The sequence below is a fragment of the Podarcis gaigeae genome, assembly GCF_964106915.1.
Source record: "Podarcis gaigeae genome assembly, chromosome: 8".
Taxonomy (NCBI): domain Eukaryota; kingdom Metazoa; phylum Chordata; class Lepidosauria; order Squamata; family Lacertidae; genus Podarcis; species Podarcis gaigeae.
In genome coordinates, this window is record NC_139684.1 from 5,337,486 (window position 1) to 5,349,819 (window position 12,334).

At 47.3% G+C, this 12,334-nt stretch overlaps 1 protein-coding gene and 1 long non-coding RNA gene across 5 annotated transcripts in view; both read right to left on the reverse strand.

Annotated features, from left to right (window-relative positions):
* ANTXR1 (ANTXR cell adhesion molecule 1) overlaps window positions 1–12,334 on the reverse strand; it is a 268,335-nt gene that overhangs the window by 150,607 nt on the left and 105,394 nt on the right. For all 4 annotated transcript variants that reach the window (XR_014567574.1, XR_014567575.1, XR_014567576.1 and 1 more), the window contains exons 16-17: window positions 10,874–11,041; window positions 9,091–9,171 (exon numbers count right to left, since the gene is read on the reverse strand). Coding sequence is in view for 1 of the 4 variants with exons in the window: in XM_083753288.1 (XP_083609414.1) it covers window positions 9,091–9,171; window positions 10,874–11,041 (249 nt within the window). In the remaining 3 variants the exon portion in view is untranslated. The remainder of the gene's footprint in view (window positions 1–9,090; window positions 9,172–10,873; window positions 11,042–12,334) is intronic.
* The window catches only part of LOC310851268, a 204,054-nt gene that overhangs the window by 65,023 nt on the left and 126,697 nt on the right, over window positions 1–12,334 (reverse strand). The window lies entirely within an intron of this gene.

Here is a 12,334-nt window from a genome sequence, read left to right on the forward strand (position 1 = left end):
TGAAGGCATTGGTTTGAGTCCTACCCACCAGAGGCGCAGAAAACAAGCTGGCTCCCTCTTCCATGTGAGATATCTGAAGATGGTTGTCATCTCTCCTCTCAGTCTTATTATTTCCAGGCTAAGCAGCCCCAACTCTAACTAAACATACCCAAGAGCAAAGAGCTTCTGCCTGTGAAAGAACATAGCAGGGGCCGGTGCAGAAGAAGAGTGAGCAATTCTGTGGTCCTGTCTCTTTCTGCGCCTTTAGGTGTGGCAGCCATGGCACCACATCCTTGGGGCAGCTATTTTGTGACTGGTGCCCACTGCAGTACCGTAGCATTCCCAATGGGATGCTCACTGGGCCAAAAACATTGGCCACTTCTGCCTCCGGTAAAGGGATGCTTCCGGAGGGTTCCCCTTGGGTGCCTGTCAGCTCCACCTTATGAACCCCTGGGCTCCACCTCCGAGTCCCGCACAAATGGCAGAATTGTTTATTGGAAGAACTGGTAAAGGTAAAGGTAAAGGGACCCGTGACCATTAGGTCCAGTCATGACCGACTGGGGTTGCGGCGCTCATCTTGTTTTATTGGTCGAGGGAGCTGGCATACAGCTTCCGGGTCATGGGGCCAGCAGGACTAAGCTGCTTCTGGCGAACCAGAGCAGCGCACGGAAACACCGTTTACCTTCCCGCCAGAGCGGTACCTATTTATCTACTTGCACTTTGATGTGCTTTCAAACTGCTAGGTTGGCAGGAGCAGGGACCGAGCAATGGGAGCACACCCCGTCGAGGGGATTCGAACTGCTGACCTTCTGATCAGCAAGTCCCAGGCTCTGTGGTTTAACCCACAGCACCACCCGCATCCCGGAAGAACTAGTGGCTCCAAGCAAATGATCTCTACACCCATCAGCTGTCAGGGAAAGTCTAAGGATTACGCCTGTGAGCAAAGTGGGTGGAAGCCATGTAGGAAGCAGGGGATATCTAAACAGAAGGGGCAAGTGATAAATTTGGGGGGCCACAGTGCCCCCTCCTCCCAGACACCAGTACAAGAAGCTTGCATTTTTAATTAACTCATCTATCTATCTATCATCTATCTATCTATCTATCTATCTATCTATCTATCTATCTATCTATATCTATCCCAACTCAGTTAATTTAGTGGAGCTTACTCTCAGGTAAGTATGCACAGGATTGCATCCTAAATGCATTTATTTATACACTGTGATTATCCATAGTGAGCTCAGTATATTTTGGCAGAGCTGCGGCCTTTTGAGTTATACGTTCTGCCTTATATTCACCAAGGGTCTATATACCAACATACATATTATTTTAGTTGGAATAGTAAAAAAAGCCACATAATAGCTTTATTTAAGTGCACAAAAAAAGAATTTAAAAGCCAAAGTCTCTGACTCACACAGGTGGTTCTTTGCTCCTCAAGCAGGAATGAGTAATCAAAAGGGTTACTCTATCTATACAAACACAGCAGAATCAGGTTCCCAGGGAGGGGGTCTGTGGGCTGCTCCCCCCCCATTCTGCTTTAACCCTAACAAACATTTCAATATATTTTCACAGCATCAGTAATAACCCTTACTAGCAACTCGGTGCATTTGTCATTTTATTAGCTAGTCAGATTTATGAGGCCTGAAATAAAAAATGTCATCCAGGTGTGACATAAATGGGTTTAATATCTCCTTTAACTAGAAGAAAAATTGGGGATTTTGCAGGTGCTGAAACAGAGTGGCTTAATCCGCGTCAGTAAATAAATTATTTCCTAATATTCCATTCTCATTTTATAAAGCCAATCCCACACCAAGTGACCTCCTATGCACGCTCTGTTTTACTCCCTTCACACAGGCATCCACTTTCAACAACAGAACTGTACAGTTGGAAGGGCACCCCAGAGGTCATCTAGTCCAACCCACTCCCTGCATTGCAGGAATTGAGCAAAGGCAGAGTGATACAAGGCCTGGGAATAGGCAGGGTGTGTGCCACAAGTCTTCAGCAGTGCAGGAAGGCTGCGGAATGCAACGCTCGGTGTAGCATGCAACTTCCAAAGAATCTCAGTTTTTGAAAAAGAAAAAAGCATGTTGTTAGTCCTCATGAGGAGATGCTTGGTGATGCCTGCTGTAACCTTAAGACTTGCTGAGTAAGGCTCAGGGGGCAGGATGAATTCCATAGCTGTATACAGCTTTGAAAAGGGCTAACACTGGATTTAGAAGGCTGATCGCCAAAGAATCGATTCTTTTGAATTATGGTGCTGGAGGAGACTCTTGAGAGTCCCATGGACTGCAAGAAGATCAAACGTATCCATTCTGAAGGAAATCAGGCCTGAGTGCTCACTGGGAGGACAGATCCTGAAGCTGAGACTCCAATACTTTGGCCACCTCATGAGAAGAGAAGACTCCCTGGAAAAGACCCTGATGTTGGGAAAGATTGAGGGCACAAGGAGAAGGGGACGACAGAGGATGAGATGGTTGGACAGTGTTCTCGAAGCTACCAGCATGATTTTGACCAAACTGCGGGAGGCAGTGGAAGACAGGAGGGCCTGGCGTGCTCTGGTCCATGGGGTCACGAAGAGTTGGACACGACTAAACGACTAAACAACAACAACAACAAACCCTGGATTTGACCCATATAGTGGAGAATCATTGATGACCATGAGTTCACGGGAACTATTAATATTAATAATACAACCTCCTTTATTAATAACCATTTTTTCATCCGCTTATGTGCCATCTGCATTAAATTGTTGCTGTTGTTGTTGTTGTTTAAATAAAGGGGGAAGGAGGGATGCAATCTTCTGACAGCTTTAAGTTTCCCTTAAGGCAAGTTTTTATGGCTGGCTAGTAAATTCCTTTAAAAACCATGTTTATGATGGAAATGCAAGACAAAACTATAAAATGCCACAAGCGGGCGCCACTAATTAAAAGTGCCCCCCTCCCAAGTTCCCATTCCTGATAATGAGCTTTTTATATTAGGGGCAGGTTATACCTTTGGGGTGAAAACAGGACTCAATTAAGGGGGGGGGCGGAGAACACCCGCCATTTGGTCTATTATCTTGAACACAAAAATAACCTCATTAATGCAGGCAAAATTGCAAAACCTAGTCCCTTTAGAATGCGAGGAGACCACAGGAATCCCATGTGACCCGGCCTCCTCCAGAATGATTGGAAGCAGCTGGACTTGCTGGCAACCTCAGCCCGTTTCCAGATTTGACGCTGCGAAAAGAAAATTTCACAACCTCTTTTGTCTGCCCAAAATGAAGCTAGAAAACTGGTTTTAGCCTTTGCCTTGCAAATCAGTTAAAGCAAGTAGAGAACCATAGAGTTGGAAGGGACCACGAGGGTCATCCACCTGCCACGCAACGCAAGGAAGGCAAGTAACAAGAACAATTAAGTCAGGTCCCGGTTGGGTGAGGAGAGCAGCTGGCTGAGCCTGCCTCCCAAGAGCCCCCCAGGGGTGACACTTTAGGCAGCGGTTCTCAACCTGTGGGTCCCCAGATGTTGTTGGACTACAACTCCCATCATCCCTGAGCTCTGGCCTTGCTAGCCAGGGGTGATGGGAGTTGTAGTTCAACAACATCTGGGGACCCACAGGTTGAGAAAGGCTGCCTTAGGGCCTGGAGCCTGGTGGTGGGACACTGAGCAGTTAGCAGAAGGGACAAGCTGGGAACTGGTAGAAGCAGGAGACTGGAGCGATCAAGGAGGGTCAGGAGAAGGAGGGCCTTCCAGGACAGCTGAGAATCTCCGACTTTCTTTTGACTTGGGCTGTGCCCACATTGGGAGATTCATGCCTCTGTGGGTCACTGTTTTTGTTTGTGTGCTTGCAGGGGGTTGGACTATATGTCCAGCTCCAAGATTCTATGATTCTATTCTATGTCTTCATCCTCCCACAAGCATTTTCAATCTCACACCTCCAAAATCTATCCCGGTGTTTTACTGTTCACTGTCTCGTGGGTGTTACATGATGAGATAATAATAATAATAATAATAATAATAATAATAATAATAATAATAATAATAATTTATTATTTATACCCCACCCGTCTGGCTGAGTTTCCTCAGCCACTCTGGGCGGCTTCCAATCGAGTGTTAAAAACAATACAGCATTAAATATTAAAAACTTCCCTAAACAGGCCTGCCTTCAGATGTCTTTTAAAGATAAGATAGCTTCTTATTTCCTTCACATCTGAAGGGAGGGCGTTCCACAGGGAGGGTGCCACTACCGAGAAGGCCCTCTGCCTGGTTCCCTGTAGCCTCACTTCTCGCAATGAGGGAACCACCAGAAGGCCCTCGGCGCTGGATCTCAGTGTCCGGGCTGAACGATGGGGGTGGAGACGCTCCTTCAGGTATACAGGACCTGATATTTGCATTTTGCACTTTTGTCTCCTCTCCTCAGTTATTACTTCCCTACCCACCATAAAGTCCTGAAGTCCGTTGTGGTCATGCAGGCAAGTATCTGTTTACTTGTGTTGAAGCCACGGTTTGTTGGTTCATCTGAGGGCAACTCATGGCAAACAACCTATATCTTAGTGTTATCCATAAACCAGACTTGTGTTCTGTGTATTTTCGGTATTTGTATTTGCAAATGTGATCTGCTGTTTAATGCATCTTTGAGATGGTTTGAATTTTTGCCTCTAGCGATGAGAAACGGAAGTTTGACCTGACCTTAAAGTAGTCTGTGAGAACCAATGGCAAGGCAAGGGGCTGAGATTTCCAATGGGCTTGTGAATGGATGCTCATCTGAGGTCTGTCTCGGTGAGCTGGACAGACACACGTCAGTCTGGCACTAATGTTCTGAGCTAGCTGCTTTACCAGAGCAAATGGAGAAAACATGAGTAAGAGGCGACATGGTAGAAGTTTATAAAATTATGCATGGTCTGAAGAAAGTGGATAGAGAATAACTTTTCTCCTTCTCTCCATAAAAAAGGTAAAGGTAAAGGGACCCCTGACAGTTAAGTCCAGTCACAGATGACTCTGGGATTACGGCGCTCATCTCGCTTTACAGGCCAAGGGAGCTGGCATTTGTCTGCAGACAGTTTTTCTGGGTCATGTGGGCAGCATGACTATGCCGCTTCTGGCGCACCGGAACACCAAAACCAGAGCAGTGCATGAAAACGCCGTTTACCTTCCCACCTATTTATCTACTTGCACTGATGTGCTTTTGAACTGTTAGGTTGATAGGAGCTGGGGCTGAGCAACGGGAGCTCACCCCGTCGCGGGGATTCGAACAGCCGACCTTCTGATTGGCAAGCCCAAGAGGCTCAATGGTTTAGACCACAGCGCCACCCGCGTCCCATAACACTAGAACTTATGGGCATCCAAGAAAGCTGAATGTTGGAAGGTTCAGGGCAGATAGAAGGAAGTCCTCCTTCATGCAGTGCATTGTTAAACAAAGGAACTCCCTCCTGCAGGAGGCAGAGAGGTCCCCCTAGATGTCTTTAATAGGGCAATTAGATAAATTAATGGAGGAGAGGAGGCTTTTGGGCTCAGGTCTTGCTTGTGGGTTTCCCACAGGCTCTTCTTATGTTCTTAATGAAGCCTCTGAGTTGTTGATTTCTTTATTTATATCAGACAGGAAAAGCCTGGGCCAGAATGTCCTGAAACACATCTTGTGAGTTTGTGTCAGAAGCTCACGGAATGAAAATACGATCAGAAAATGAAGAAAACAAGTCAAAGGTTTCACAGTCTGCACAGGGTGAGGCCTTCATTGTCAGGCTCCCCCCACATCAGATACTGCCCTGTCTGAATTGTATGTTGAAACAAAATAAATAAAATAAATAAATAAAAACAAAATCCTTCCAGTACCACCTTTGAGACCAACTAGGTTAGTTATTGGTATGCGCTTTCGTGTGCATGCACACTTCAATGGTCTACCTGAGAGTAGGCGAAACGGAAAGATCTGCATTGGTTAAGAAAGAAAGTCAGCATCTGCTCTGATGCACTCTTGTTTTCATGTAAATTCAAATTTGAGGTGCACAACTGTGCCCTTGCTACTAGGCAAAAGCAGTCGGAGGCAGCATAAAACTGAGCAGAGCAAAGTCAGGGGCAAACGAAGGGGAAGGATGGTGGCTCTGCCTACTCTAGACTAGACTAGCTAGCCACTGTTGGAAACAGAATCCTGGATTAGATGATTCTTGGCTTAATCCAGGAGGATTACAGAACAGACAAAGAATCTTGCATGCCTTCCATGTCTCAACACCAGAATGCACCCAGCTCTCCCTGTGCCACTTTTGCAGTCCTTCTGAAGACACCAGGGCCGTCAGGTCTAAATGATGGAAAGCAGGCATTCTCAAAGCAAAGACACATCACTATCTCCGCCTCTTCCTAAAGGGGAATTTATTGGCAGCTGCAGAATTATTATTAATTTTTTTTCCAAAGGAGAAATATGATCTGTGCTTTCCACGCAACCGATCTCCAGACCGCCTAATGCCTCCTTCCTGCCCGAGGGACGCTTGCTTTATGTTATGTTTACATCCATGGAAATTTCATGTCACTGCTTGCAAAGCGAATGCGTCACTTGGTCAAAAGGGGGGAGAGCATTTTTGTGGCACTTTTGAAGCTCTCACAGGTTTCCTTTTGAAGGTTTCTCAGCCGGGGGTGTGTGTTTTCTTTATAATTCTCCGAAGGGTCCTTCAGAAAATATGATGAATGCAGACTTGGGAATATTTGTGTCTAGGTCTCTGGGAGACAGCAGGGGAGCTGGGGGGCAGATGTGTGGATGTTTCCACCCTGCCGCAAGAGGTGGACTGGGTTTCCCTTCCATCCTGGATCCCGGCCACTGCCAGCGAGGAAGCCTTTTATGAACTGGGATGAATTTTCATGGTTTTTGAGAGATCTGAAAACCAGACTCATATGTCTAACAGTAAGAAGTGTGGTGGAGGGAATGGAGGTGGGTGGGGACAACTGGGGTGGGCAGGGGGAGGTGACTGGAGGAGTCCAAGGACAGCTTTTTTCCCCAGAGAGCTGACGGAGGCAGCTCCCCCACCCTTTTAAAAAGGCCATAAAACCTGTTTGGCTAGAGGCAAGAGCTGGACAACAGACAAATGTGCATCATTATCAGGTCACTGTCAATGCTCTTAGACAACTATATCTGCAGCCACAGGGCCAGGAGATAAGAACAACTTCTATTCTTCTACTTTCTAGAAGATGGGCTGGCTAAGAAATGCCACCTGCTTTTGGTTCTGCTTCTACTACGGTTACGGCGTTGTTTTAACCTTTGCTTGTGTCCATGACATCACCCTTCAAGTTACATCATTGCTGCACAGGGACTGTAACCAGCTCTGTGTAACAGAATTTAAAGAAACAAGAAACTTCCCATAGGGAAGCTCAGACAAGCCAGCAGCCGCCCAAGAATGCAGCTGCTGTGCGATGGGATTTTTCTGGTCTCACGAACCCCGGGCTGCAGCTGGAGAGGTCCTGTTTGCAACCCCTCCATCAGGTTCTCCAGCCGCTTAGCAAACATTCTAAGCTGCAGTTTTGGAAACCCAGGATCTCAACAAAGAGAAAACAGCTTGAAACATTTTGAATCTAATTTGCAGTTGCACATTTCCACTGTAGACTGAGAGAGCAGGCTTTCAGTTGCTAAAGCCACTTCCGAGCTCGAGAGGAGGGGGGGTTGCGGGCCACCCCCTCCCACACACGCGGGGGCTGGTTTTAGCCCCCGCGAGAAGAGGGAATCCCCGGGCATGTCTGCGACCTGGCCCGCCAATCGGCGGGCAGGGGAGGCGTGGCCTAGCCCATTTAAGGCCAGCGCTCCCGGAGACCGCCCTCTTTGCCTCGTTCCAGCTGCCTGATTTTCCCATCCCACCCACCCTTTAGGCTTAGCTAGCTTTGACCTCGCTATTGGTCGCCGCAAGGGGCCTGGTAGGATTTTTTCCAACTTGGCACACTTCCAGCCTTTTGGTTTTTTCGCCTACCTCGTAGCAAACATCACAACTTCTTCGGTATTGGCGGTTAGGCATTGGCAGGGGTTAATTGTTATGCAAATGAATGGGGGGGAAGGAAGCGCCATCACCTTCCCCCAATGGAAAGGGTAGTCCGGTAGAGGACTCCGGGGGGCGTTGCCTTGTCCGAAACCTAGGGAGGTAAGGGCCTCTGGCACGCCCCCGAGCGGTGACACCCGTGGGATCCTAGTTGGCGTACTTCAACAGGACTCCCATGGCTGGTGGATAACCCTTCCCGGTCCCCATGCCGGGTAGTCGATAGGAGCCAATGCCTAAGGCCAATACCTTCCAATTCCTGTAATCAATAAAGTTGTGGCCTTTTTATGCCCATTAACCTTAAATAATGTGTCCAGTGTCTTCATTTCAATTGGCGGGAGGGGACTCGCCACGCAATCAGACATTGTATTTCTGCTCCTTTTCCACATTTAGAATCATAGAATTGTAGAGCTGGAACGGAATGAAAGGGCAATCTATTCCAACCCGCTCCAATGGAAGGTTTAGCATGTTGCTGTGTCTGCATCAACCTTCCATACTTGCAGGCATTGGTGTGGGGGCATTTAAGTAACATGTTCATTTGAAGAATAAGTTGTTTAGCTTGTGCTATGTTTGAGCACAATTGCACTAATATGTTTTTGAAAATGCTAAAGCCAAAGAACCCAAAACTTTAGTACAAATATTAAAACTGATTACATTTCCTAAATGGCAACAGCTGGAAGTGTGCTGAAGTCAAGAGACAGAGCCCTGCATGGAAGGGAAGGGAAAGTGCAGGGGGTGGTATTATTTGATGATAATGTCATGCAGATAGCCTATGATAAGTGAGTGAACAAAGGGTGGAGATTCTAGAACTTCCCTCGTGTGGAAAGGAGCTTCCGTAGTTCCTCCTGCCCCTTCCCTTTTCAATATGAGCTCCGCGTGCTACACCTTCCCCTCTTTGTTGCCCATGAATTTCCCCCTCCCTCTGCTGTCTATTTGGCATAAGCCACAGGATAGTGTGGCTCTGACCAATGGCAATGAGGACACAGACGTGTCTTCCCAAGCTCGCCCTCTAGAGCAGACTTCAGCAGATGTTCTGGATCAACCAGTGGGGGGTGATGGGAGTTGGTCATACGAAACATCTGGAGGGCACCAGGCATTGCTCAGAGCAAGTTATTAGAGAAGGGCAACAATACCTTGTCTCCTGGTTGTGGTCGCATCACAGACACTCGATCGTAACCTTTCCGCAGCAAAACCCAGAGGGCATCCAGCTTTCCCTGAAAACGAAACAAAGATTGCTTAAGCAGCCATTTAGCAGAGTGGCTGTCATCTTCTAAAAGCCTGCAATGGAAGCAGAGCTACATTTCACTCTGACATAGCTACATATTTTTTCTTCCTCTTGCTGTCTATGTGCCTGTCTGTCTCAAAAGAAAAATGTGCAGCTGGGAAGAGGAGTCACGCTCATGAAAACCCCACTTTTCTTTTGAAAATGCAGGTTTCTAGCCATTATACTCACAAAGTTGTGCTTGTGTGTTAGAGACCTGAATGGTGGAAGGATTTCCAGTGGTTGAGGGCGGGTCTTTCCCATGACTGGCAGAAGCAGAACAAATTATGCGAAGTAAGGAAATCATGCAGATATGCTCAGTTTGCATAATTCATACAGGCCACAGAATCCAGCTTTCCTTGGCACAGAATTTTGGAATCTTTTAGCACAACTCGGATTGCAACAGGGTCTAAGCAGCAATGTAATTTCATGGACAGAAGAAGCACTTTAACAAGCTTATCGATTTCAGGCCAAAATGCAGATGCTTGCAGAATGATAAAATCCACCTCATCCAGACTTCCTTTTGCGTTGCATTTCTAGGCACAGGTCCGGGCTTTAAACTTCCATGTCGGAGGGCTTTTATTCTGTCCCAGCACTTTCTCTAGGAAAACCTGTGTCTCACCACTGAATTAGAGCAAAGGCCAATTGGGTTTTAAGTTGGGATTGCTGTTTGCTCCAATTTAGCAGTAAAACATGGGTTTTCCCAGGGAAAGTACCAGGAGAAAACAAACAAACAAGTAAAAAATGCTTGGACACAGAGCTTTAAAGCACGGATCTGTGCTTGGAAACCATGGTGCAAAAGGAAGACTGGAAGAGCCCTTAGTTATCAATGGTGGAAGGAAAGGCTGGGGTTCTGGAGTGCTTTGTTGCTTCTGTAACTGGGTGGTGACACAACATACAAATCTGTTTTGCAAGAGGACAGAATCCACTAGACAATCCAGGCACATCTGTGCACCTTGCGTCCTCCTTCCAGGGACCCCCATGAACTTCCTTCTCCCTCAAAAGGAGCAGGCGATCCACTCCAATAGTGAGCATACCTTCTTCCACAGCAGGGCATGCAAGTTCTCATTTCTGGAGTGAGCAGACCAGGGCAGATGCAGAATGAGCTATGCTGGAATTTTACTCAGCAATCTCCTCATATGCACACTAATGGACAGAGTCTGCTGAGCGTGCCAGAAATTTTTTGGCACTTCTACAGAGGAGGAATATTTGAAGGCGGCTTTGATCCATTTGTTATAAGTTTGGGTTGTCCAGATGAGTGTGAACGGACTTAACATATGTCAGTCAATGAGTGATTAGCTGCTTAATGCTCCTTAATTCTTGGGAATTATGTTCTGGATTTTTTGAAGGTCCATCCTTCAGCTGGTCTTAGGGGCAGAGAATGAGCAGTTGCAGCAGCTTGAATTTGGTCACAAGAGGGAGAAGGGGGGCATTAGCAGGGGCCACCCAAGCACGGGGCCGGGGGGGGGGCAGAGTGTGTTCTGCAGAGATGGTTTATGGCCTATATACCAGTTTCATTCATTGGCTTTTTGTTCAGGATTTTAAGATGTTTTTATTACTTTATTGTACACTAGCACTTTCCTCCCCCCAACCAGTTAGAAGGTGTGAAAGGATGTTTCAGGGGTTGCAATGAAAATATCACGTAAGAGAGGTACCTTAATTGGAGAGTACCACTTGTGGGGAGAAGAGGACCTCCGCATGTTGTTCCCAAGATTCCTGGGCTCTGGGAATTCGTATTCTTGCTCCGGCATCTTGACCCGAGCATTCTTGGCCTTCTCCAGCTTCGCACCTTCCTCAGTAGATCCTCTTTCCCCCCAGCGAACCTAAAAACACCCACAAAGAAACTCTGAGCGTTTAGTCCCCGTCACAGAATCACAGAAGCATCGGACTGTAAGAGCCCCTTGCGGCCCAGCAATCACAGATAAAACATGGCTATTTGCTTGGGGCTCAAGCCGTTTCTCTTCTCACGGCCTAGGACCCTTGTACCTACGGGACCGCCTCTCCCGGTCTGCCCCACGGAGAACCTCAAGGTCCATATATAGCAACACCCTAGAGGTCCCTAAGGAAGTCAGATTAGCCTCAACCAGAACAGGGCCTTCTCAACACTGGCTCCGGCCTGGTGGAACGCTCTGCCTCATGAGACCAGGGCCCTGCAGGATCTGATCTCTTTCCGCAGGGCCTGTAAGACAGAGTTGTTCCGCCTGGCCTTTGGTTTGTAATCAGTTTGATGCCCTTCCCCTCTTTCCTTTTTCCTTTCTCCTCCTGTGAAGAGGCTGCATCTTAATGTTTTAATATGTTGTCTTTTAATTCTTGTTTTTTAAGTTGTATTTTAATCAACTTGTTTTTATTATTGGTTGTTAGCCACCCTGAGCCGGGTCTTGGCTGGGGAGGGCAGGGTATAAGTTTGTTTGTTTGTTTGTTTGTTTGTTTGTTTAGATGATTCTCTGGTTCCTTCAGTCCATTTTGGACCTGCAGTGAGGCCTCAGAAACAGAGGAAAGTATCCCCCCCCCTTGATTTGCCCGTTTACGATGCTCGCCGTCCCCCATCCCCCCACTCCTGCATTAGTGTTACGAGACAAACATGGCTTTGGGGACCTTAAATTTGCTTCATAATGTTGATAGACGCTGGGGGGAAATTCTCAACACACATAACAAATCTCAGCCTTCAGGTTATCTCACAATTGTCTGCTTTCTGTCTCTCACAAAAAGCAGCTTTGTGGGGCCCCAACCCAGACTGGAACCCCACAGTGGAAACAAATACATCCCATCTCTCTGTGCTGTGGTCCCAAATCTGGATTTAACCCTTCAACACCCTGTGCTGTTTCCCTGCCAAAACAGCATTTTTTGCAGCAAACAGCAGTTTGGGGGCAAATGTCAGCACCAGGGTGATGGGAATGTGGGTGGGGAAACAGTATGGAGATGAAAGAGTTATACACCCCTCTCCTCCACCCTAAGCTACAGTCCCTATCCAGATGAGGGTGAGCCCATCATTTTTTGCATCAGCAGCAATCCCTCCAGAGCACACGTCTCTTGCCTAAGGAGAGCCTCCTGGATCAGGCCAATGGCCCATCTAGTCCAGCACCCTGTTCTCAGAATAGCCAAACCCATCCTCCTCC